Source organism: Emydura macquarii, unplaced genomic scaffold, assembly GCF_026122565.2.
Source record: "Emydura macquarii macquarii isolate MOO-44397 ecotype Brisbane River unplaced genomic scaffold, CSIRO-AGI_Emac_v2 contig_2141, whole genome shotgun sequence".
Taxonomy (NCBI): domain Eukaryota; kingdom Metazoa; phylum Chordata; order Testudines; family Chelidae; genus Emydura; species Emydura macquarii.
In genome coordinates, this window is record NW_027132278.1 from 97,946 (window position 1) to 124,684 (window position 26,739).

Consider the following 26,739-nt stretch of genomic DNA (forward strand, 5'->3'; position numbering starts at 1 on the left):
AAGTGAATAGAGAAGTGCTATTTACCCTTTACCACAATATAAAAATCTGGGGTGTCACCCCATGAAATTAATGGGCAGCTGGTTTAATACAAACAAGAGGAAGTGCTTCTTCACGCAGTGCACAACTAATCTGTGGAACTCATTGCCATGGGATGTTGTGATGGCCAAAAGCATATAACTAGGCTAAAAAAATAACTGGCTGAGTTCACGGATGATAGGTCCATCAATGGCTGTTATGCAAAATCTTCAGGCGCAACCGCATGCTCGGGGTGATCTTAAATCTCTGACTGCCAGAGGCCGTGGTGGAAGATGGGTAGTAAGTCCACTATTGCCCTGTCCTGTACACTCCGCCTGAAGCTCTGCAGTGGCCACTGTCAGAGATAGGACACTGGGCAGTATGAATTCTGGTCTAACCCATTGTGGCAGCTTTTACGTTCTTTATGCTCAGTGGCTGGCCCAGTGGGGCCCCCACTCCTGATTCCCTTGGGTTTACCTGGACCAGCGGACAGACATTCTTCTGCAAGTGGCCTCTGCACGTTCCCACTCACAGGACGCGCTGGTGGGGCAGCTCTCACGGTGGAACCGTCTCCTGGCTAGCGGTGCCCATGGGAGTGTTCTCACACCCCCTTCTGCCCGCCCCTCACTGTTCCTGCACGTTCTCTCGATAAGACCATAAAGGAGGGTGTGATGCCCCTGCTGCCTCAGTTTCTTCCTGCTGTGGTACCAGACAGGCCAAGAACCTCACTGGGTTGATCCAACCCACCTTGGTTGAATGAACCGTTCCTAGCTCCTTCTGGCTGGCTAGTTCATTACCCAGTTTAGGTAGATTTGGTCTTTTCATTTTGATTATTTTATTAATTTCATGGCAATTCTTTACTTTCCTCCTTATCTGTAACTTGATGGGATCCCACGCCTTGGCAGCTAAACCTTCCAGTTCTGAGCACAAAGGGTCTCTGAGTACGGAGATGTCGGCCTCGGCCCTGAGCCGGCTGGGAGCTAATTTGGTCAGGCCATATTACTATCACTGTTTAACTTGGACTCGGCGCCCTGCCATTCAGAGACAGGAGTGCTGCTTACCGGCTGTCCCGGGAGAGGGAATATGCTGTAAGCCACTTGAAGAAGACATGAAGATTACTGACCTGGAGCCGGAGTTCTTCAGGATGGACCCTGCATAGTCACACTCCTCGTCCACCTTCCCCACTTCCTCAGAACCCTAAAGACAACTTTGAGCTTGAGGAAGTGGTGGGAGGAACCAAGGGGGCTGGAGCGCCAGGCCCCCTTTCCTAGCCACGCCTTATGCAGCACATACAGGTAGAGTAAGGGGAGATCAGGAGGCACTTCAACAGGCCCTGCTGTCAGCCCTCCGTGCTGCACTGTTGGTGTATCCCAGGAGCAGGGATGTGCAAAGTCGACTTCAAAGAACTCCAGTTCAGGCACATGCCTGGGAATCTTTCTATCGTCTTTTAGGTTTACAGACTAAGAGCTGTTCATGGGCAGGGCTCTGCCTTGCCGGAGGCCAGTAGGGGGTGCTGCAGGGATAGAATCATAATGGTACAATGAAATTTTCACCTACTGTCATCCAGTTTCAAATCTCTGTTTTCAAAGAAAGATGTGGGCAAAGTGGGAGGCAGTGTTGCCCAGTGGAGAGCGCACTGGACTGGAACTCATGGTTAATCCGTTTGGAGTCACTCTGAGTTTAGATCTGATCTGTAATTCAGATCAGAATCCAGCACTGATTTCATTGCTCTGGATTTACACCAGGGTCACTGAAGTCGGAATTTGGCTCAGATTGTTTGGAATTTTGTCAGTTTCCATTTTTCTTTTCAGAAATTACCAGCGAAGACTCTGACTCTGACCCCAGTTCTGCTGCAAAGACTGAGGCGGCAGGAGGTGAGTGGTGCTGATTGTAGCTCCACTTCTCTCTCTCTAACATGCACACCAGCCTATTGCAGCCACAAGCGCTTCTGCCCTCACGGTGCCAGTGGAGCTACTTTATTCCTTGCAGTTACCATTCTGTACAAGTAACTAGGCTTGTGCACACCCTCAGAGTCCAGGAGGCTCAGAATTCTCTTTCACTTCCTGTCCCAAACTGCTATTTGTGCAGCACCCCTGGGAGGCTGTTAGCCAGCTGCCATGCCCCACCCCAGAAGTGGCTACATTTCAGCACCGGATGAGTGATTCCTGTGCAACACTGCTGTGGGGCTGTTAACCAGCTGACCCAACCCCAGAGGTAGCTGCATTGCAATTTTGCCAAGCAGTTGCCATACTGCACAGACTTATACCTCTGAACTGGGTTGACAGCAAGGGGGAAGGATGTTGGGCTAGATGGGCTCGTTGGTCTGAGCAGGGGCAGCAGGAAGGGAGCAGGATACGTGGCTAGATGAACCCACAGTTCTGATTGATTTTAGTCCAACTCTCTAGCCTCATGCACTAGAGTTCTTGTAATTTCTTATCTCCTTTGCAGCAGGTGAAGCTGTGACAAAGGGGACTGGAGGGGGGATTTCATGCAGGAGGTATGGGACAGTCACCCAGTGTCTCCCTCACAGTGAGAGCCCATTCCGCAACACCCCATGCAGAGTTCAGCAGGAGTCACTAACGCCCTTCAGGGGCACATTCGGCTAGATGTGGATGGGTGCATCTGTGACACTCTCATTCTATCTAGGCTCCAGATCTCAGCCCTCCAAGGCCCATTGTATGTTCCCGCCTGTGTGAAACCAAGGGATCGGGCAGGCTGGGGGCCATGTCACAGCTGTGGGTGCAGGTGACCACATTGAATCCTGCTCTGCCTTCCCTTGGCCATCAACCCATCCCCTCTGTTTGTACAATCCATCCTTGCCCCCCATCCTTTATCCTGCCTTCTGATACAATGGAAGGTTTTGCTTGATAATGCAAAACTAGAGCTGTTGTATTTAAAGTCATATTTCCTATTTTTTATCCAGATTATTAGCAGTAGCCTCTTGAGGTCCCATCAGGGAACCATCAGTTACAGGAATGGTTGGAACTTTTGATTAAAATGGAGAGGGAGGGGAAACAAAATTAGAAACATTTTTGTAATTTTCTCCCTGGTTTTTGATTAGTTGTACTCAAAAGGATTGAAGCAAGAAACATCAAACTTGGATTGTTCAGTAATTCTCACTGAGATTCAAACAGGAATCCCAGTTTGAAAAAGAATACCAGTTTATTTCTAACACTGTACAGCACCGTACTGCTGTGAGGAAGTTACACAGCTGCTGTGTCCCATCTTCATTAATGATCTGGAAGATGGGGTAGCTTGTACCCTCAGTAAGTTTGCAGATGACACTAAGCTGGGGGGAGTGGTAGATACCCTGGAAGGTAGGGATAGGATACAGAGTGACCTAAACAAACTGGAGGATTGGGCCAAAATAAATCTAATGAGGTTCAACAAAGAAAATGCAGAGTCCTCCACTTACGAAGGAAGAATCCCATGCACAGCTATAGACTGGGGACTGACGAGCTGGGCAGCAGCTCTGCAGAAAAGGACCTGGGGGTAACAGTGGATAAAAAGCTGGATATGAGTCAGCAGTGTGTCCTGGTTGTCAAGAAGGCTAATAGCATATTGGGCTGCAATCAGGAGGGGCATTGCCAGCAGATCACGGGAAGTGATTAGTCCCCTCTATTCGGCATTGGTGAGGCCGCATTTAGAATATTGTGTCCAGTTTTGGGCCCCCCACTACAAAAAGGATGTGGACAAGTTGGAGAGAGTCCAGCGGAGGGCAGCCAAAATGATTAGGGGCTGGAGCACAGGACTTATGAGGAGAGGCTGAGGGAACTGGGCTTGTTTAGTCTGCAAAAGAGAAGAATGAGGGGGGATTTGATAGCGGCCTTTAACTACCTGAAAGGGGGTTCCAGGGAGGATGGGGCTAGGCTGTTCTTGGTGGTGGCAGATGACAGAACAAGGAGCAATGGTCTTAAGTTGCAGTGGGGGAGGTCTAGGTTGGACATTAGGAAAAAGTTTTTCACTAGGAGGGTGGTGAAGCACTGGAATGGGTTACCTAGGAGGTGGTGGAATCTCCATCCTTAGAGGTTTTTAAGCTGAGTCTTGACAAAGCCCTGGCTGGGATGATATAGCTGAGGTTAGTCCTGCTTTGAGCAGGGGGTTGGACTAGATGACCTCCTGAGGTCCCTTCCTACTCTAATATTCTAAGATTCTATGATTCTATGATCCCAGAGGGGGCTGCATATGGATCCCTGGAAAACAGTTTGCAGTAGAAGGAGCCTGGGAAATAGATGATAATGATGTTATTGACATTATTAATAATTCATCCCTCCCCAGGGATCACCTGCAAACAGACCCTGCTTCCCTCCACTGGGTCTGCGGCTGGAGGTGCAGGTGAGTGAAGTTCAAATTGACCAGAGTTGCGGGTGGTTTGATGGGCTTTGCTCATGGCTAAGCAGAAAGAAACCAAACATCCCCTTGGCCTGCTGTTCTGACCCTGCCACTGCCCCCATCACCTGCATCCGGTGCTTGCAGGATGTCTCAGGGCTCTCCCTTCCCTCTGCTGCCCCCAACCCCATCCTGTCCACTCTTCTCCTCTTTATACCTTGATCCTCCTCCTTGATCCCTCCTGTCCCGCCCCACCTTCTCCCTCAACACAGAGTCCTTCCCCCAGGCCTTGCAAGCCCAGCAGTCCACGCACAGCGGCAGAATCAGAGCTGCTTTAACATGCAGAACAGATGCATCCGCGGGGGAGTTTGCTGATGGAAATTCCCAGGTCCTATCGCTCTGGCCAGGGGACGGGGGCTCGTTATTCAACGCTGGGAGAATGTGAGATGTGAAAGAGCCTTTCCCTGTCTCAGCTGCAGGAGAGACCAGCCCAAGTGAAGATCCCAGCTGGGACCCCTGGGGACAGGACAAATGTGACTTGTGTCCCAGAGAGGAGGTAGAGGATTGTGGGATCCCTCAGATCCTTGTCTGTCTGTTTGTCTGCTTGCCTAGATCCTTGTCTGTCTGTCTATCTATCTATCTACTGTCTTAGAGAAATAGACACACAATTAGACCAGGGTCTGTCTATCTTCTTAGATCCCTGTCTGTCCATTTCGCTACTTCTGTAGCTCCTTGTCTGTATGTCTATCTGTCTGTCTGTCTATCACCTCACCTCTTCTCCCCCTTCTTCTCCCCCTCAGCCACACCTCTGAGAATGTCACCACTGCCCAGACTGGGGGCATCTCAGTCACCTGGGAAACGCCCCAGGGGGAATGACTGACTGGGGGGCTGGAACCCAGCCAATCACTGAGTCCCCTCTTCCCACTGTGCTGCCAGGGTCCCAGGCCAGGGAAAGAGCCCTCAACTGGCCAGTAGCCCACAGCTGCCCAGGTTCCCTCTGCAAAGAGCTCTTCTCCCAGTGAGGCCCAGTTAACGCCTGGTCCTGCATTTTAGGATCCTCCAGAAGAAATACACCCCGAGATTGTTTGGGGCCCAAATTGGAACCAGAAGACGTACAGGTGAGAGCTGGGGCTGGGAGTTTGGTGTCACCCCCTCTGTAACTATTTGTGTCTGGGCGCACAGGCCTTCTCCTATCGCATTGAGTGTGCAGTGTCCCCTGAGGGTGGGCTCTGTGTAGAGAGACACTCATATGGATGGGTAGAGCAGAGGAGGGGGTGAGGTCACTGGAAATCAGGAGTCTTGAGAGCCCTGGGAGGGGAGCAAAGTGTAATGAGCTAGAGCTGGGGACACTGGGAGCCAGGACTCCTGGGTTCTCTCCCCAACTCTGGGAAGGGAGTGGAGTCTGACGGGTTAGAGCATTGGGGGCTGGGAGTCAGAAAAACTGGGTTCTACTCTCAACTTTGCCATGTGCTGCTACTGAGAGACCTTGCACAAGTCCCTTCCCGTCCCTGTCCCTCAGTTTCCCCATTTCTAAAATGGGGAGAAAATTGTTCCCATATTTCAGAAGAAAGCTGAGGGAGGAGTCAGGAGTGTAACAGGACAAGCTGTGCCCTGTCCTGCAATCCCCACAAACAGCCTTGGGTACTTTCTGTTTGCTAGCACCTCCGTGAATGCTATTTATATACCCTCCACTGAACCACCATCACAATCCCATGCAGCAGCACCTTCTACATTTTTCTCCAGTCCTCAGCCCCTTTCTCCAGGGAGAGGAAGAGCAAGAGATCTTGCTACCCTGTGTTCTGACTTCCTCCCCGCTCTGCACCTCCTTCCAGTGCTTCTTAATGGCCCTCTCAGCTAATGGGATAATTAGCTATAATTTTCTAATTACAATAAGAGGTATTAGAACTGGAAAAGGTACAGAGAAGGGCAACACAAATGATTAGTGGGATGGAACAGCTTCTGGATGAGGCGAGATTAAAAAGATTGTGGTTTATCAGCTGGAAAAGAGTTGACTAAGGAGGGGAAGTGATAGAGGTCTATAAAATTGTGACAGGTGTGGAGAAAGTGAATAAGGAAGTGTTATTTACTCCTTCTCACAACTCAAGAAGCAATTGTCACCCACTGAAAATAATAGGCAGCAGATTTAAAACATACAAAAGGAAGTGCTTCTTCACACAACACACAGTCAACCTGTGGAACTCCTTTCCAGAGGATGTTGTGAAGGCCAAAACTATAATGGGGTTTAAAAAGGAACTAGAGAAATTCATGGACGATCTATCCATCAATGGCTGTTAGCCAAGTTGGTCAGGGATACAACCCCATGCTCTGGTGTCCCTAGCCTCCGATAACCAGCAGATGGGAGTGGATGACAGGGGATGGATTGCTCTGATTGCCTGTTCTCCATCAGGCCTTTCCTGGGGGAACTAATTAATGCTTAAGTGATCAGAGTGTTGGGCCAGCAACTGGCTTTCAGCCTTCTCTCACAAGGGGATCAATCCACTCAATTAGCCTGACTCTCCTTAGCTCTTCATAGGAATGGGATGTGAGAAGGGCCAAGTGTTCTCATTGTCACCCAGCTTCTGTTGTGGTTATAGAGTAACCCTGGTGTCAAAGCACGGGAGGCAGAGTTAAAGGGATAAATGGGAGGGCACCTGGGATCAGACAGACAAGGACGTGAGATGGTTCCAGACGGCGCTGTTTGACTTTTTTCTCCCCGTGCCATGCAGGATTCACCTCCCTAGGGCAGGCTCGTTCCGTTGCTCTGAAACCAAACTGGGGTTTGAGGTGAGGGCAGCAGTGACCATCCAGTACGGATACGACTCCTGGGATCGGCGTCTGAGTGCAGCTGAGAAGCAGCAATGGATGGTGGCCAGCCCTTTGTTCGACATCTGGGTGGAACCGGCCGGGGCCATGACAGCCATTCACCTCCCGCATTTCCTGTGCCTCGCAGGTACGATAGTAAAATACCGCTACAAACGGCTCCTTTTAGCCACACAGGAGGTTTCCATGAGCCAGATTTTTAAAGATATTTAGATTCTTAGATTCCAAGGCCAGAAGGGACCATTGCGATCAGCTAGTTTGACCTCCTGTAAAATACAGGACAGAGAATGTCCCCAAACTTATTACCTGTCTTTTAGAAAAACATCTGAGCTCATGCCATGAGCTCTTTTCAGCGAGTATCACCTGAGGCAGACCCCTGAGGGAGACTTGTACAATCTTAGGGAGCAATGCACCTCTGGCAGCAGCTGCAGGAACATTCACACAGTGCTGTCAAAACAGAAGCCTTATTAGTCACCTGGACACAGAATAGAAAGTCCTTGGTTAGCATCGAGAGAAGAAAGTTACAGCATGGTCCATCCGGGTTAGCCCAGAGCCCCCAACCAACCGGTATGACCCCCTTGGCTCCTGCTCTGTTTGTCCCCATTGTCCAAATTCCTGGGCCAATCCCACTCGGCACCTCCTCAGTCCTTTGTTCTCCAGCAGGTCAAACCTGGCTGCCTTCCTGAGGAGGCATGGGCCATCCGTGATCTTTAGTTGCTTGGTAGCAAATGTCCGGAGGTTGGCTTTGCCGTTGTCTTTGTGGACTTTTCATGGGCCCCACACACTTGAGACAGCCACGTGTCAGCCACATCTGTGTGGTAGCCTGCTGGAGAATAAGCAACCCTTTCCCACTTCCTAGGGGACAATCCAACGTATAGGGCAGTGATATTCAGACTGAGGTTCTCAAGCCACAGATGGCTCTTTAATGTGTCTCCTGCAGCTCTTTGCAGCACACGATATTAAAGTTATTAACCAGTCAGGGTGTTATTATTATGTTATTAACCAATTAAGTTATCAACTTGCACTAAGTTATTAACTTATTTGCTATGAGAATTATATATATAGATATTTCCCCTCTCGTACTGTTTAAATATGAATAGTGGTCTAGTAAAAGAAATAATTAATTCATGCTACTGTGACTCTGTTGGGGAATGCTGATTGCGAATTTGGCTCCTGAATCACTGAGGTCTGAATATCAGTGATATAGGGGAAACTGAGGCACACACTGCCCCAAACTGGCTGTGAGTTCTAGACTCAGATTTCACCTACCAAGCATTAAGTATAAAGCACCAGTGCTTTATAGCACTGCTCTAGATTTCATCGGTTTGCACCACTGTGTCATGCAGCGGAGGCCCCTGAGGTGTCAGTTCAGGTAGTGGACAGAGGTCATTGGAAGGGGCATTTGAATCCAAGCATCCCAGAGCTGGTTCCATAGGGGAGCAGTAACAGGCGTTTGCAGGTGTGCGGCAGGGCTGTTTTCACAGATGGACTGTCTTCATCTGGGTGTCTGATGCGATCAACCGTCCTGCTTCTCACACCCCGGTGCAGCAGGAGCAGAGCCGTGACAAAGATCATTCCAGAGCCAGAAATTTAGTGGGAAATCAGGCAAAGGTCACTTGATCTTTTGGGACAAGAAGCCAGAAACACTGGCTGCAAAATGCTAATCTCACACTGAGGAGAACAAACGAACACTGAGCTGTCTACGATGGAAATTTCCTCCCAGAGCAGGGAACAGTCCTGACTCTCAGGCTCCGATCCAGCCATTGGACAGCAAGACAGGTACAATCTCATGTTCTTTGTTATCCTTCAACAGGCGCAGTGGTTGACGTTTCTCACCTTCAAGTTGCCCGTTTTGTAGACTGTGGGATGACCTTGGAGAGTCCAACGCAAGTGAGGCCGTTCCACGCCGTGCTGGAGAACCCCAGCTTCTCTCCAATTGGAGTGCTTTGGAAACAGATCTATTCTAAGCTATTTCCTCCTGTGCACACCTTGGTCCTGCTCTATCGGTCCAGCCAGGCCGCAGACATAACCCTCCACCTCTACCTGATACCCAGAGACCGCTCAATAGCACAGGTAAAGGAGAATCCAGTAATAATATACAGCAGATGTGCAGATTCACCAGCTGCACTTGTGCCGAGAGGAAGGAGTGAGTTGCCCCATCCTCTAGCAAGCCCTGCGGTGAAATAAATGCACAAACCACTGCAGTGACGTGTGCTTCTGAGGGCCAATTGATTCCAACCAATCTCACTCCCCAGAGTGTGATTCTACCTCTGACATGTTAGAAAGGATTTCTGTTAAATTTGAGTGAGTTATGCCCAGTCCGACTACCTGGGCCATGCGGATAAGGAAGGTAGCCAGGACTGACAGCTCTGGAGCTCCGGGCTGGGTTTATATATGGGGAGGAAGGCAGCTCTGTGTGGGCAAACAGTCAGGCAGCTACACAGAGGAGAGAGTGCATCACCTGCAGCCCCTGGCCAGGGTTGCCTCCTGTGCTTTGACACATGCCTGTCTGAAACCTCTTGTGAGGAATAAAGAGCCTGTGTGGAATGGTTCAGGCCTGGCTGGGCCTTTTCTGCTTTTTGGAGGAAGAAGTCCTGAAAGGCGCGTTATGTGAAATCAGTCTGTACCCCACATTCCTGTTGTTTAGGGTAGAGCCTGGCTGTCTTGCAGGCCCTCTGAAAGTTACAAGGCTGGTTACTCAGTTCCTAACCCCTTCATTTAATAAGGATCCAGCCTTGAAATGAATACAGGGCAATTGGGTAGATGGGAGCAGATTCATCTTCCTTACTGGGAGCAAAATTACTCTAAAAATGCAGGTTCCCCGAGGTAACTCCTCACTCGCAGCTCTCGTAATACCATTGCTCGTGGTCTCACAATGGACATTCTCCCCGAGGGCTGCCGTGTATCAGTAAAAAGGAACCCGGAACCTTTCTCCCCTGAGCCCAGCCATCTCTCTCTGGATCTCCAAGAAATAACTGTGCTTGTACTTTACAGGCCATTGAGGACAATGAAATGAAGTACCAGTCAAAACGGGTGCGCAAGCCTTCTAAAAGCAAGCCCCTGTACTTTGGCTCTTGTTCTTTTGTATCCAGTCCCTCAAGCATAGAGGTGATACCTAAGGTATGTGAAATGTAAACTCCTTGCTTCCATGGAAACTTAACATTAGGGTCTGTAGTGAAAGCTGGGTCTACAAATTTACCCTTATTGCAAGCTGAACTGTAAAAAGTGAGTGCAAGTTCATAAAGTGTCTCAATAACCCATAACAGTTAGGGTGGCCAGGAAAAGGTGCGAAAGGGAGATGGACTGCATTAGTCCAAGCAAAAAAGCTCCCTGGATCTAACTCAATGACTATGTTAAGATCATGCCTGTTAAACAAGAAAATGAGGGACCAGAAATTAATGAACCAAACTTGGTGTGTCAGATATTGGGCCTAATTGGAGGACAAAATAATGAGGGGATGGACTGTTCCCATCACTCCACTTTGGGTCCTTAAAGAAAGAGATGTGGGGAGTAAAATTTGGCTGCCGCTCCCCCCGTCTCCTGGAATTCCAGGGATACGTGACCTAAAATTAATACAACGGGTCCTCTCGTGAAGGCCTCAGGCAGACTTTACAGACGGCACGAGGAGGGCTATAGCACAGGATGTCGAGGGTGGCTGAGTAGGGTGTGCTCTCGCCTCCCAGTCAATGTTGACCCCACTGCCTTGATGCAGTGCAAGGGGGGGAGCACTGTGCTGCAGGAAGCATCTGGGTGATGGGAGGTCCAGTGGAGCTATTGACAGGGAAGGAGAAGGCGGAGACAGGGACGTGCATGGAAGAGAAGGTGAGGAGCTGAGCTGTGCATGAACCGGCTGCAGGGTGTACCAGAGGAGACGGGAGGCTGGCAGAGCGGGTAGAGAGGTTGAACTGGGTATCGTCAGCACAGAGGTGGGAGCTGAATCTGCCTCTCTTCTGCTTTCAATGGGGCTGTTGGAGAGAAGCAATAGGGCTCAGTCATGAAAGCTGATGGCAGAGCAAGCCCAGGAGGAGAACATAAGAACAGCCATACTGGGTCAGACCAATGGTCCATCTAGCCCAGTATCCTGTCTTCCGAAAGTGGCCAATGCCAGGTACTTCAGAGGGAATGAACAGAACAGGTGAGCATCACGTGATCTATCCTGTCAGCCCCAGCTGGCCAACAGAGGCTAGGGACGCTCAGAGCATGGTGTTGCATCCCTGCCCATCCTGGCTAGTAGCCATTGATGAACCTATCCTCCGTGAACTTATCTAGTTCTTTTTTGGACCTGGTTATAATCTTGGCCTTCACAGCTCCTCTGGCAAAGCATTGCAGGAGAAAGGGATTAAAAGTTATATTGGTGTCTCCTTGCGCTCCTGGAACTGGGAGGCAAACCTGGGGAGGCCCCTGCTGCTCTGACAGCTCAGGGAGGATTGTTGAGGATCCACATGCATGGTTCACTCCTGCTTGGCTGGCTCAGGTGGGCTCACCCCGAGGGGACGCCTTGTCTTTGCTGCAGGAGTTGGAGTTCTGCAATATGGCAGCTCATTGCCTGGATCCAGACATGGAAATCTACACCAGGGACTTGGGGGACAAACTGGAGCTCAGCTGGTGGAGAAGAATGAGCAGCAACGTATCTGGGAGACAATTGTGAGACCAGGTAGGTTCAGCCAAAGATCCCGGCAGAGAGGAGGGGATTTTTACAAGAAGCTGCCTCCCAGCACCTACTTGTGGTTGCTAGAGCCAACCCATGTGCACAGAGTAAGGCAGGACATGTGTGCCCAGCCACCTCTCACAGCCGGTGGGGATGTGAGCTAGGGCTGGGCGGGGTGGAGGACAGCAGAGAAGCAGGTTTGGAAAAGCCACTGAGATCACATCACTGTACTTGCTTGGGACAGTAATAATGGTTAGTGCGGGCCCTGCATTCACTGGCACGAAGAGCCGTATCTCTATGCACAGGTGCCCAGCGAGCCGGAGAATCATCACGGAGAAGAACTGAAGCCCTCATCGTTGGTTTGGACCTGTTGCACCCATAAGTGCATGAGCCTTTCCTCTTGTCTCATCTCTCCCTGCTCACCTGCAGCGGAATCGAGCCTCTACAGCCACCCCAGTTCCTCCCTATCCTAGCACACGGCATGGCAGTCTTCTTCAACCTTCTCAGCCACACTAAGGTGGTCGTCCAAAGGACGTGGCTATTGCCTAAAACCTATCAATCCCCTGCTCACTACTAGACCACACTCCTTCACACAGCTAGGAGAGGAACCCAGGAGTCCTGTGCCTTCATTCCAAGACCATCCTTCCCTCCCTATTCACAAACTCAGCATGGTGGGTGCTGTAAAATGGCCTGATGCTGACAGATGCTGGGCTCCTGACCTCCCACTGGGAGCGGTGTGTGCTCAGTGCCCTCTGGATCAGGCCGTAATAATGAATTAATAAACCCCCTACCCCCCATTAGCCTTATGGAGAAGAGACCTGTGGAAATTACTACTCAGGGCTGTAGCTACAGGAATATGGAGTCAATACATGGTAATTAGCTGACTGCCATGTGACGGGCTTAGCCAATCAAATAGCAGATATCCAGTGGGCTCTCAGCACAACCCCAGTATCTGATTCCCTCTCTCCTCCTCACTTCCAGGGGACGTGATGATTTCCGCCTCCACCCCAACACAAGCAGGTGAGCAGGAATTCATGGAGCTTGTGATCCCAGTTGTGATCCCAATTGTTCTCTTAGAGGCCGAAATCCTTCTGCCTGCAGCACAGCGTCGGGTGGAGAAGCTCCATTAGGTCTCATCAAGTCTAACCCCACTGGGGAAACCAGGACAGGATTTCCCCTGCGGTCTGTCCCCCAGGGCTCTGCTCAGTGGAGAAAAACCATCAGGTCCCCTCCAGCCCATCTCTAAATCGTGGAGAATAAACTGGGGGAAGGGGGGGGGAAGAGGGGAGAATCATCCTGCTGTGAGCCACGGTGAGGACAGGCTAGAAGGGACCTGAGGAAACTTTTCCACCTTCAGTGCCAAGCTAGGACTGGAGGATTCTCCTCTATGGTGTATTTCCCTGCGTTCTGACTTGTTTAACTGGCAGGGGAGCTTTTCTTGGGGAAAGCATTCCTGCATCCTCTGGATCTCTCTGTTATGAGATGACTCTGGATAGTGCAGAATTAGCTGGGCTGACACCACAAGAGTGTAAAATACTCACCAGTCAAACAGTGGTGAGTTTACTGCCCTTCTCTCTATAGGCTACATAAAATATTTGTTTTTCAGATGGACACTGCAGGGATTTTTACTGAATGTTTGTTAGTCCCAAAAGGTTCTTTGAACTTAGGCGTCAGTGACCATTCCTTTACGAAAGTCATGCTGGAAAATGTATCACTTCTTCTCCTGTTTGAAATGTCAGTTATCCATCAGCCTAGTGCTCCCTGAAAGAATGTTAGCTAGCTGCAGTTATTAAAATGTCAACAATGTTAGCTACTTGATATTTATCACTATATGGTTTCAGGGTTAACACACCATTGAGTTGAACTGGGTCATATCACAGCTCTCTGAGCAATTGTTTAAGTTTCTCTGTAGATTCGGACAGATGCCACTGCATCTGTTTATGTGAAAATCACATCAAAAGATTTTCTTTCCAACTATAAGGGCTAGCTGGAGGGTTGGTTTTTTTATGTGGCCACATTAATCACATTGTACATGAGATCTCATGAATAGTTTGTCAACCACCACTGTAGAGCACTGAATACTGAATAGGGCAAGAGGAAGGTGGAAGCTGGTGTGTCCCTGTCCCTCCACCAGTGGCCAGCCTCCAGGAAATCGGTTGACTTCATGTTCCCAGTTCTCATTGTCCCAATGAGCTCTGTGTCCTGTGAGTCTCCGATCATAGGGAGAGGGGATGAGGAAGAGGAGCTGGCGGGACAGATGCTGTGGAGGAGGGAAGGCTGGCACTGGAAAACTTAAAAGGAGAGACATAGTGACAGACAAAACTCTGGTTTCAACAGACATCCAAGACAATATGTCTAAGAGCTTGAGAGATGCCCTGCAGGGGACTTTGGATGAGCTGGGGATCTCAGATATCAAGAAATTCAAGTCCAGATTGAACCACATGGAGCTACCAAAGAGATGCAAGAGAATCCCCAATGGGAAGTTGGAGACGGCTGACTCCCTGACTGTGTGTGAGCTGCTGGTGCAGTACTACACGATGGAAGCGGCTATTGAAGTGGCCATTCAAGCCCTAAAGGAAATTAGCCGGAATGATCTAGCAATAACGCTCGAGAAGGACACCAGGTGAGTGAGGGTGAAGCTCCCATTTGCTTCCTCTTGGCTGCGATTCCCATCTCTTCGGTCTGACTATTCCAGCTTATCAGGATGTGCCTTTTTCCTGGAAGGGTTTTATCTTTCTCTCCAATGCTCATCTCTGCAGGGTCTGAGCCCCTTGCAAGAACCAATAGACGTTATAGTAAAAAGATCAGTGTCTCTCTCCTACTCCCATGGTTGGCATTTTTAGTAAAGCATTCTCTTCCGAAAGCACCCCGGCCCCCTAGTCAAATCTGGGGTCCTCTTGCATTGTTACATATAATACACACACAAAGCCAGAAGCTGTAGAACGTGTGTGTGCTGAGCGGTTCCTTCCCGTCTGTCACCGTGCCTCAGTGGGTCACAGCTGAAGGTGCCAGATTCAGGGAAAAACTGCTGAGAAATAGATTAGACTCACCCCACACTGCTGGTTATTCTTCCATAAGTTATACCACGCCAGTGGCAAAGTAAACTTCTGTCTCACCACACTGGTTAACAAGAAGTCCAAAATGCGGTCTTCTTAGATATCCAGCCCTTGTTTCACCACCCCAACATTAGACTTAAAGATAAGTGGTTATTCAAAACCAATTTTGTCAAACAAAGTGTTCTTCTAATCTCAAGAGATCAGCCACATAGCTAGGTCAACATATAACTCAGATCTTACCCAATAATCACAGTTGCCAATCCTTTAGTATCTAATATCTAAAGGTTTATTTAAAAGAGAAAAGGAGGAGAGAGTTAAAATGGTCAAAGACATCATAGACATACAATCATTGCACAGTTCTTGTATCAGATTTGAAGCAATGATGGAATAAATTAATGTCTTGTAAAATCTCTGGTAACTTCCAGAAGATTGGAAGGTCTTCAGCCCATTGATTGGATTGATTACCTTTTAATGTAAATCCATAGTCCAGAGATCAAAGCAGGAAAGAGGCAAAATGGAGATGCTTCCCGGTTTCTCCCATGTGGAGGGACTGCTCTCAGTCCTGGTTTGTGGAAAATTACAGGCACAAGATGGAGTCCAGGGTCACATGAGCTAATCACATGCCCTTGCGTGCTTCGGTGACTCATATTCTGGTAACACATCCACAGGAAGGCTCATTGGATGGATACGAGCTGCTTCTATGGGTCATTGTAAGAGTTAAGTGTTCCTGAATGGGCCATAGTTCATTCACAATGTGTTGGCCAGGCTGGATGTAAATGACCTTGTGGGTATTACCAAAGGAGCAACCACATTTGAAATACAGGTACATAGTCAATATTCATGACTTCAGATACAGAGATGATACGTGCATACAAATGAAAGGGGGTTCCAGGGAGGATGGGGATAGGCTGTTCTTGGTGGTGGCAGATGACAGAACAAGGAGCAATGGTCTCAAGTTGCAGGGCGAGAGGTCTAGGTTGGACATTAGGAAAAAGTTTTTCACTAGGAGGGTGGTGAAGCACTGGAATGGGTTACCTAGAGAGGTGGTGGAATCTCCATCTTTAGAGGTTTTTAAGCTGAGGCTTGACAGAGCCCTGGCTGGAATGATATAGCTGAAGTTAGTCCTGCTTTGAGCAGGGGGTTGGACTAGATGACCTCCTGAGATCCCTTCCAACTCTAATATTCTATGATTCTATGATTCTATGATTTTGCAAATCATAACTTTTCCACAGACACCGTACATGCTGTGCTTTGTACTTTATACCTTATCTAAGGCCTTGTCTACACTAGCACGTAGGCCGGCAAAACGTCTGTTGCTCAGGGGTGTGAAAAAACACACACCCCAAGTGACATAAGTTTTGCTGGGATAAGGGTTTGTGTGGACAGCGCTATGTTGGTGAGAGACGCTCTCCCACCGACATAGCTACCGCTGCTCGTTTAGGTGGTGTTATTATGTCGGCAGGAGAGCTCTCTCCCGTCGGCGTAACGCGGCTACCCGAGCGCTCTTACAGCGGCACAGCTGTACCGATAAAGCTGCACACTGTAAGTTTGAAGTGTCAACTAGCTCTAAGAGTGGCAATATGAATGACATAACTGGTCATGTTTCAATCATACAGTGTCACACCCTCCCCCTCCACTGATAAGATGGTAAAACTGGTAAGTCACATGGGCCCACATCTCACAGGTACTGGATGTCAAACTCCTGTTGAAATCAGTGGGAATTAGGAGCCTAGATACTTTTGTGGATCTGGTCCATGGTGAGCAGCAAGATGTGCTGAGAGCACTGAGGAGCTGTGCACTGGACAGCTCCAGCCAGCAAGGTCCTAAATTTCTGTTCTGTTCTGCAGGAAACTTCCACATCACGTTGATTCCATGTGTAGCCTTGTTTCCGCGATGGATTTGGGATCGCCTCTCTGAAGAGGAGTGCCCACCCTACAGAACTGATCACGCGTGCCACAGAGTCCCTCCGTTTTTCTGAAGAAACATTGGCGACATTCAGTGTGAGCCTTTCCGTGCTCCGGATGGACAATTAAAACAGCACATCACTGAGGAAACAGAAGCTGCGTATCAGCACAGTGCAGCTCCCGCCCCTGAACCCGAGGCAAGACTCTGCTTCCCAGGCAGCAGTTTCTTAGATGCTGATCACGGTATCAGCTGAGTGAGTCACAGACATTAGTGGAGTTGGCTCAGCCCCTTGGTGAGCTAGGGATCTGTTGTCCCACGTCACAACATGAACTGGTCCTTTGTGAGGCTGAGGAAAACTAACATACAAACTGCTCTGGTCTCCAGCTATGGGTTTGTCAGTTCTTAGTTAATACCTGCCATCTTGGCAAGAGCTGGCAACTGGCCTGCCAGCGTCACACAGTCACACCTGCTAAGTCTATTCTACAGCTGGGGATTGATTCACAGAGATAAATCATGTCCAAGGGCTCATAGGAGGTAAGTGGAGAGCTAGAAATAAAACCAGAGAGTCCTGAACCCCAGCTCTGTGCCTCACCCTCACAATCCCCGGCCTCTGCACGGATCATATTCCCTCTATGCAAATAGTGTTGTTAAAAGGGCAAAAGAGGCAATCCGTATAACTTGGTTACATTTTGTTTTTCTTCATAAAAATACCTGAACGGTCCCATTGTTATTTGCATTGTGCTGAGAATGAATCAGACAGGAGTGTCCAAAGCCCACAGGACTACGCTGCTCTGGAATTCGCAGTCATCAAATGAACCTTTCTTTTGCATTTTCAGTGTCTGGTATTTCTGCTAAAGGGATGTTCTGGGAAATGATGTAACCTCAGGTGGGGCTTGAACTGCATATCTCAGTTTGTTGTAGCAGGGCAGTGCCTTATATGCTGGGTAAACAGGGGACTCACATCTGAGCCTTGTACCTAGTCTACAAAGTAGGCAAGCCTGCAATGTACTCACCTGTGAGAGACCCATCCTTACAGTGAGTGGAAGGAGCATGGGCCCAGGATCCAAAAAAGGTCCCAGGAGCTAAACTTCCCATTTTAGGTGCTTAAATCCAAAATTTAGGTGTCCGTGAAATCCCCATACCAGGTTTTCCACTGCTACCAATTCCTGTAGGTGCCTACTAGCCCTCGGGGCCTATGTTCTCTATAGAAGTCCCTTTGGTGCCTCAGTTTCTGTCTCTGGGCTGGCGCATGGCTGGTCCCTGGGGCTGTACAGATGCCTGGCTCCCCTGGGATCCTCAATCCAGGTGTAGAAATACAGGGCCATGCCTAGCTCAGCTCTGGGGCCCAGCCAGTAGGTGTGCTCTGAGCAGGGGGCTCTGGGCTGTGCTGCTGGGGACCCAGTCAGCGCATCGCTGCGGCCAGAGGGGGAATAGGGGCAGCAGGGGCTGAGGGGGCTCCTGTCCCAGCAAGGGCCCAGTTCTGCTCCCAGCCCAGGGATCCCCATCTTCTGCCTTCCCCGTGTAGCTGGCTCTGGGCACCTCAGCCTCCTGTTGCCTGTAAGCCCCCAGCATCTGCCTGAGGCCCTGCCTGCTCTAGAGCTGTGCACGGGCACAGACTCCTCCCCTGACTCTGCAGCCAGGGCTCCCCGCACAGGCCCCACCCTGCCCAAGGGTCTGCACCCCCCAGGGAGCCCTTTATAGTCCCTGGGTCAGCCCCTGATTGGCCGCTCCATCCTCCTCTATACAAATGAGCCCTGCCCCATCCCTTGAAACCAATCAGGACCCAGGTGGCCCCATGTGGGGGGGGGGGGGAGCTCGGAACGTCCCTGGGGTGACAGTTAAACCGACACAAGGGAGCCGAGGGGGGTGTCTCAGATTCTAGCGAGCCGCGCTTCCTGGCCACCCAGTAGGAATGCTGTGTGGGGGATCCTAGCCTCTGTGCGCTCAGTCCCCTGGGGTGCGCTAAGCTTCGGGGACCCGAATGGCAGCCAGCCACTACCCCACCTTGGAGCCCCCTAGGCCACACCCTCAGGGCACAGACCTGCTCCCTTGGCGGCCCCTTCTGAGCGTTGGAGCTTGCTGTGCTGTGGCTCCCCAACCCTGCTTGGTGCCGTGCTGACCCGACAGCCTGCCCCTGCCTCAAACACCCCCCACGCCTGGAACGGCCCCCACGGGTGTGCGGCTTCTGTCTGCACTGAGCTCCCCCAGGGTCACGCTGCCATGGGGAAGCTGTCAGTGTGCACAAACATGCTCTTTCTCTCTCTCTCACACTCACACACACACACACACACTCTCTTTCTCTCTCCGTATTCAATCTCTCAACTTCATGTGCTTTATGTTTAACCCTGCAAGGCAGAGGAGAGCGTAGATCTCACAAAACAAGCAACCACCTTAGATGCAACGTCCCTCGATAGTTCACCCTTCGCTTGGGGGACCATCCGCGTCCCTCTGGGCAGGCAGGGTCTTTTGCCCCACTGTCACCTGCCCAGCTGTAACAGCCTCCCTCCTCTGACTCTCGTCCCATGTGCGTCCCTTTACAGCCTCTTGCTGGGTCACCTGCCCATCTGCCACTTTTGGTCTCTTGGTATGTAACTTTCCAGCACTTCCAACCCTCCTCTGGCAGACATGAGGAGGAAGCAGCTTCTTGTCTCCCAGTCTCCCTGTTGCCCCAAGATGTTTGACGTTGAATTGAGAGTCACTGATCACTCACCATCGTCTCGGGCCTGACAGAGGCGTGACACAGCCCTGCTAGCTCACGGGGGGATCCCCATGGCTTGCCAGGACAGAACAATTTCATGATACAGTTTCATCAGATCAGCCACTATCCAGCAATGGTTCAGCCAGGGCCCCGCACCGGCGGTGGGAAGGAGCTCAGTGTGTCCTTGGGGTGCCAATTAAAACCACACAATGGTGTCACCCTGGAGTGGTTTGGGGGGGGGGGGCAGAAATTGAGGGACAGGGCAAGTCAGGGGGCGGTTGCAGGGGGGCAGGGATAGTTCGGGCCGTGGGGCAAAACAGACTCCGTTAGCCAGCAAGGACTCTCCCATCTCCCCAGCGGCTTCCAACCCCAGACCTGGAAGGGGATGGACATTTTCCCTTCTCCTCTGAGATGGGGCCAAGGCCTTTCCCTGGCATTGAGGATGCCCGAGCAGCTCCGGGCTCTTTGAGAGGGAGCAAACACCCCACCACCCCCAACAAAAGGCAGAAAACAACCAATTCCTGGGGACTGTCAGGGATCCATTAGCCCCTTACCAACACTGAGTGGCTCTTTTGGTTGGCATCTCGTGCTGAAGCAGGACCCTGAGACAGACAGCCCCCAGGGCCAGTGGGGAGAGGCCAACACACCAGGTCAACCTGATTGACAGGGCGGACAGGCCAAGGTAGGAGCAACGGGGGAGCAAGGAGGGTTGGGGGGTCCCGTACTCCTTGTGAGCTGGAGCTGCCTGGGCAGAGAGTGGGGTCGAGCTAAGGACAGAGTAGCCAGCGTTTAGGAGGCCAGAGAAGCCCAGGCCAGGGAGCTGAGCTGAGCAGAGTGGGGCTTGGGCTGGAGCCATCTGGAATCATCTGGAGCTGAGTGCAGAGGCCAGAGGAGCAGCCCAGGGAGCCGAGCTGAGCCAAGCCGTGATGAAACAGGGTGGAGCTGGGGCTGAAGCCATCTGGAGCCGAGTGCAGTGAGCAGCTGGAGACAGCGAGGGAGACCCTAGGCAGGGCCTGGCACAGGGAGACGCCACCAACACAGAGGCCGCGCAGGCTGGACTGGGAGGGGGATCGTGACTCCGATGGAGGCGATGCTGGGGAGAAGGGCCCTGCCCCCTAGCGCTTCGGGGCGCATGGCCATTGCCAGAACAAATGTCTGACTCTCTGCATCGCTACAGCGCAGCCAGGGCCTGGGGCATGTGAGATACAGACTGTGAACATCCCTCCCACCCCAGAGACGCTGTGTGTAGGGCCTCTGTGCCAGGGGGTGGCCTTTGGTGTTTTCCTTTAACCATTCTCCTCTTTTCTTTATTTTTTAATTGTGGCTGTTTAATAAATTATATTTGCTTTGAACTGTATGCAACAATGACTGGGTCAGGGAGGCGTCCACTGCAGAGAGAGCACCCTGGAGTGATGATATCCAAGCCCCTGCTGCACTAAGTGACAATGACAAGATTGAGGGGCCGAGCCCCCAAGGAATCCTGGGCCCAGACTTGTCAGGTTACAGAGACCAGGCCACACAGGAGAGTGGGAGGGGATCCTCAAGGTTGGGCAGGCCTAAGAGTAAAGGGAGTGAGAGCCAGGTCTCAGATCCTTTTGCTAGCCAACTCCACCGGGGCAGTGTATGAACCAGGAAAGTTCTCCACAATAGCAGGACCATTCCCCTGCTTATAGGGACAAAAAGAGCTGGGCCCTGCAGCTCAGGGGGTCAGACCAGGGAAGGAGCAAAACATCCTCCCCAGGGAACTGAGCTGTCCACAGAACCCCCAATCAGTCATGAGCCGGCATGAGGGGAAGGAAAACTGCTGCCCAGGAGACCAAGAGACTCAATGAAGATGGGGAGAGAAGGACACCCAGCAAGGGGACGAGGAACCAGGCCCCTGCAGCTGTGGAGCAGGCCCACCCAACACTGGTAGGAAGCAACCCAGGGAAAGGGGACATTGGATCTGTTGTGTTGCCAGGTGGCGAGGCAGCAACCCCCACATTTCCCTGCCAGCCCAGTAATGGGATCCTTCCTTGCTGCTAGAGCCTGGGCCGGATCCCCAACCCCCAGGGCCACATGATTGGCGCCATCAGAGGCCCTTGCTCGCTGTTGGGGCAGAGGCTGGCCAACCAAGCCATGAATACTGCACTGCCAGCTCACACCAGAGGGTTGGAACCCTTTAGGGCAGATTGGTGTGGGGCAGCGTGTGGGGCACAGTGCTCTGCCCAAGGTCCATGGGTCAATAGCAAAGTGGGGAGGAGGTTGGCAGCGTGTCCCCCCAGCAAAGCTGCACTGATCAGGAGCAGAGAACTTCATGAGGCTGAAGTGCTCAAAACTTTTTATTTACAGACCCACATCACAGCACGCGTGGCAGAGCTGGGCTGGGACAGGGGAAGGCTGAATGACAGATCACAGGAGTCGCAGCAAAGCAACCTCTGGAGAGACAGCAGAGTCGGGTGTCTAGTGCACATCAGGCTGTCCTTGGAAAGCATCTCTCCCCGGCACGGGCTGTGAGCTGGACACAGAGGGTGGCGAGGGGTGGTTTGGGGAGTTCTTGGATCTTCTCCTGCTGAGCTCTGATCACGTCTCCCATTGGGGCAGCTGCAGAGGGGCACAGGAAGTTCGATGAGGAGTGAAGCAGCTTGTGTCTTTCACTCTGTCATCGATGCTGCCAGATGCCCATGAAGGGTGAGATTTTGCATACATTATCATATTAGCATAAATTCCGGCACATGAGAAGCACATTTGTGGCCCCAGTTTAAAGTGAATCTGTGACAAACTCACAGCTGGGGAGATAGCTGCCCGCCTCTCACAGCCTTGCTGAGATGTCCATTCTGTGCTATGCAGATTCTCTGACTCTCATCTGTGACTTGACCTGCCTCCACACTGCAGAAAGACAGGCTTGAACTGGAGTTACAGCGGGACTCGGACTATGACCCACCTGCCTACTAGGGTGCTGGTACCAGGTCCTGAATGCTTGCTGACCTGAGTGAGACTGATTTGTGTGTGGACAGAAAAGGCAATTGGCTCAAACCTGAGTCAGAGCCCAGGCTTAACATGCAGTGCAGACATACAGTGTGTCTGTGCAGCGCCTGGCACAAAAGGGATCCTGATCTTGGTTGCAGCCCCTGCCTGCTAATGTAATTAAATAATTGTAGGGGCAGGGCTGGTTCTGAACACACTGGTCAATGTCTGATTTCACAGGAAATCCTCCCACCCCGAGCTGGCATCAGAAATACCGGGAGATTGGATACATTTCTCCTGCAGACCTGTCTAAAGGGCAAACCATTGTCATCTAATGGGACAACCCAGGAGATTTGGTGTCTTGATTTCAGACAACAGCACGTCTTACATCACGGGAGACTAATGGCAGGTACAAAAGTCCCAAACCAAATAGCTAGTGAGTGTTCTCAAGTAGCTGGTGTCTGTGTATTTCACACATCCAGGAAAAACTTTCGCCTCTAGGAAACAGGAGCCAACCCAGCCACAGGTCAGGGGACTGGCTGGCTCGGGCAGGCGTGGGGAATGGAACATGGGACCTTTCGCCTCTGGGGGGTGCTGGCTCCATCCAGCTTCCCATATAAACAAGATATTCCACAATCGTCTCACAGGGGCTCTGAAACAGCTGGTGCTGCCCCAGTCACAGGTTCATGGATCACTGGTGTCATCTAGTCTGGCAATTCCCATGTTCCTACATTATCTCTGGTCACAGGGAAACCATTTAATTCTCACCCAGGACCCATGGAATCACACAATGGATGGACTTGGCCGCTGGTCTCCCATCTGCCCCATGGACCTGCTCTATATGGCAGCCCCCTGATGCCTGCAGGTGTCTCTGGGCTCTCTCAAACCTGAGTGGCGATCCCTGCAAATCAGGCTTCTTTGCTGCAGCTGCCACCTCTCTCCAGAGAGAGAATGGCTGGGCCCGGCCAGGGAACAATGAACTAGGCAAAGAACAGGTAGAGATACTGAGCCCCCAAAGCCAGAGGGAAGCTACTCACCTGATCTATTTAAACACGAGCGACTCAAGCTTTCTGGACAGCTCGTTCTGGTTGATTCCTTGTAGGACGTCCTTGGCCACCTGCACAGCCCCCCCCTTGGTGTAGTAGTTGACAATCAGGTCACACACGGCGAGGCGGTTTGCCTCCTCCAGCTTCCCCTTGGGGATTGGGTTGCAGCCCTGGGGCAGCACTGTAAGGTTGTTTAGTTTGGCCTTGAATCGCTCAAAATCATCCCTCCCCAGCTCATCCAGAACCTCCTGTAGGTAGTCTTTCAAGGTCTTTGCCATCTTGTCTGGGCTGTTTGCTGAAATTGGAACCAAGTCTTTCACGGAGTCTCTCTTTTTATTTCATTCTCTTGCCCCTCCTCCCTTTGTCCTGTTTCCTGTATCTTTGCACTTCACTCTCTGTGTCCTTGCCTTCCCCACTCTGGAGTTTCCCTTCCCCCCTACCCCATTGCCTCCCTGCCTCTTGCTAGGATCTCAGACTCCTGGAACACAGAGTTGATTATGGCAATGAGAATTGGTGGTCACAGAAATCAACCCATTTCAGGGAACTGATTGGGACAGGTCAGGTCAGTCTGTGGGTGCATCAATGCACTTTAATCACACAGAGGTGGAGACACTCAACTTGAGCAAACTTTCAAATTATTTTAGGAAGTCCTCCCTCCTCCTTTCATTCCTTCTATCTCCCCACATATCCCTGGGGTGCATACACACTCACTCCCCCATCCGACTTCCTCACTGATTCATTGATTTATTTAGATTTAGATGAGCACAAATAAAAGAGAGGCCCATCCAGCATCTCCAGCACCTCTGCCAATTTTTTTAAAGGAACACTAAGATACCAAGATCCCTGACATCAACTCTAATACAGAACAACAATTTAAATGTCTGAAATTTATCAGCCACACACACAATCCCCAAAGTCCCACACATAGCCTGAACCAGTGTCTATCTCCTCACAAGCTAGGGAGAAAAAACAGCTCTTGAAGCATGCCCTGTGTTATGTGCAAGGGACATTCATCCATAAATTACGTAAAAAACATACAATACTCTTGCTGGAAGGCTGTGATGTAGCATGACTATTTCTTAAAATTTAGAACAATAACACACAGAACCAAAACCAGAGGGAGACAAAGCAGGCTGCTCCCTATTGGAGCGACGCACAATTCATAGCACCTTGCTCTAGCCTGGTATCTGCAGACTGACTTAGATAGCGTCCTATCCACAGAGCCCCCTGCCTGCAAGTGGGACCAGAAAACTCTTAACACTTAATGTGACAGCTTATCATTTAGCACCCTTTTCAATACACCACAATCTGCAGTCTAACAAACTTGAACTGTTAACAGACCTTGCTCCCTCCTCAGTCTTTTTCATCTCAAAGGACCATCTCCTGCAGTTACTTTTTCTGCAGTTACTTTTTCTGAGGCTGCAGTTACTTTTTCTGAGACCAGCCTGTGAACACTGTGAGCACTTTCAGAGCATGGTAGCAGGGTCCAAATGGCCAGTTAGTATGTGGCAGGCTACTGCAGGGTAAATCTACACCCCAGCTTGCCACAGACTAACTGTGTGTCTAGACAAGCCCTGAGAGTATGAATCAGTAACTTAAGGGTAAAAAAAAAATCACAGGAATAATGGAAATTGACGCAGAAGGAGTGATCAGAGAAGTACAGGAGGATGGTTTCAGAAAGCCCAGAGAGGGTAAGGTGTCAGGAAGAGGATGACGGTTGGTTTTTAAAGCAACAGAGGTTATGGGGAGATGAGACTGGCACAGAGGTCTTGAGATCTGGCCAGGAAGACATTAGGGATTCTAGTGAGTGGTTTCAACAGGGAGGAAACATCACAAGGGATTGGAAAGGATTCAAGATCGGTCCTGTCTTTTTAACACTGACAAGAAGCCACTGAGACATCCCTAGTAAAACACCAGCATTGCATCAAACTAATCCATTTCCTTTACCCTCCACACCAATAACACCATCTTCCAACTAGCCACAGTCGAGCTGACACCAGCTCTTGGATGAAAGGCAGCTGAACCCTGGGCAAGATGAAGTGATAATGTCAGGAAAAGTCAAATGCTTTGAAGACCTAGTAACCCCGTTGTGACAGAATATACCCTGTATTCACACCCTTCACAGTTTTGGGTGAGGTTCTGTGGCCTGAGATGTGCAGGAGGTCAGAGTAGGTGAGCACGTTGGTCCCTTCTGGCCTTAAAGTCTATGAGTCTATGAGAGGGCTGGGCAGTAGAAACATACGTTTCTGGGGGAACATCTGGGGTTGACGGTGTGTTGGGGTCACCCTGCAGTATAACCCAGGATGGTGATAGGCTGGGTGTAGCTGCCAGGTGAGGCTGCAGTTGCACATGGACTCTCAGGATTTGACTTGCATGTTGGAAGGCTGGTTGTGAACAGCCCAGGTGCAAGCTACGTCATCAAGGCCTTGTAAGGAACTTAAGCTTGCTGGATGAGTTGTTATATTTGTAAAATAAAAGACTGCAGGGTTTTATTTAGGGGCTAAGGCAATATGTCATGTTTACTGTAAATACAAAAATTTTAAAAAGCTATTGTATGTATACATTTATACACTTATTTACAATAAAAAGTTTTGCAAACTGGTATAATTACCAGTTTTTTATGCGTTGATTGAGCCAGCTTAAACTAGATTGGACACGGGGAAGGAGCTGGGATTCTGTCAGTGTGCAATTTGATTCTTTCTGCTGATTGCAGAACGAACTCAAAGTTTTTATGTTTTTACTTTGTTTTTTATAGTGGTTAGTTTTTATATAATTTTATGCGTTTTGCTGTGGTATGCAGTTTTTGGATTTTGTATGGTATTTAATCGCTAGTTAATTACAAGCATGACTTTTTTTTAATTTTATATTTTGTTTTGTTTTTAGGGTGGATTTTTTAAAGCTTTAGGGTTGTTATTTGCATTTTTTGGCCTTTGAGGTCAGGATGATAGTTGCAGTTGGCGTTCCTATTCCCCTCTTTGTTCAAATGTTTTGGGCTGTCATCTTTTCTTATCTATTTACATCTCACACACTTTCTTTACTTACCCAAAAACAGTTAAACAACATATTTTTAGATTTAATAGTACAAGATTCAGAGAAACAACAAAATGGAAGAACCTAACAAAATAGAATTCACTTATGTCAAGCAATAACAAATTTCATTATTAAGCAATATTATACTTCAAACAATAATCATTATTATATTAATTTAAAAAAAAATAAAGGAAAAAAATTATTTACATTTACTTCTATTTTACTTAGGTAATTAAACAAGGAAT

The 26,739-nt window shown here is 50.0% G+C and overlaps 2 protein-coding genes and 1 long non-coding RNA gene across 3 annotated transcripts in view; 2 read left to right on the forward strand and 1 right to left on the reverse strand.

The window, feature by feature from the left end:
- The window catches only part of LOC137160140 (zinc finger protein 271-like), a 150,583-nt gene that overhangs the window by 57,451 nt on the left and 66,393 nt on the right, over positions 1–26,739 (reverse strand). The window lies entirely within an intron of this gene.
- Positions 1,788–4,895, forward strand: LOC137160145 (uncharacterized). The gene is made up of 3 exons (XR_010921798.1): positions 1,788–1,890; positions 4,295–4,351; positions 4,819–4,895. It is a non-coding gene; the product is annotated as an uncharacterized lncRNA (long non-coding RNA).
- Positions 5,218–17,577, forward strand: LOC137160139 (NACHT, LRR and PYD domains-containing protein 1-like). The gene is made up of 9 exons (XM_067558578.1): positions 5,218–5,316; positions 5,399–5,463; positions 7,072–7,295; positions 8,979–9,238; positions 10,160–10,285; positions 11,679–11,819; positions 12,795–12,833; positions 14,151–14,436; positions 16,717–17,577. The coding sequence occupies exons 1-6, from the start codon at positions 5,218–5,220 to the stop codon at positions 11,811–11,813; spliced, it is 909 nt and encodes a 302-aa protein (XP_067414679.1). The 3' UTR covers positions 11,814–11,819; positions 12,795–12,833; positions 14,151–14,436; positions 16,717–17,577.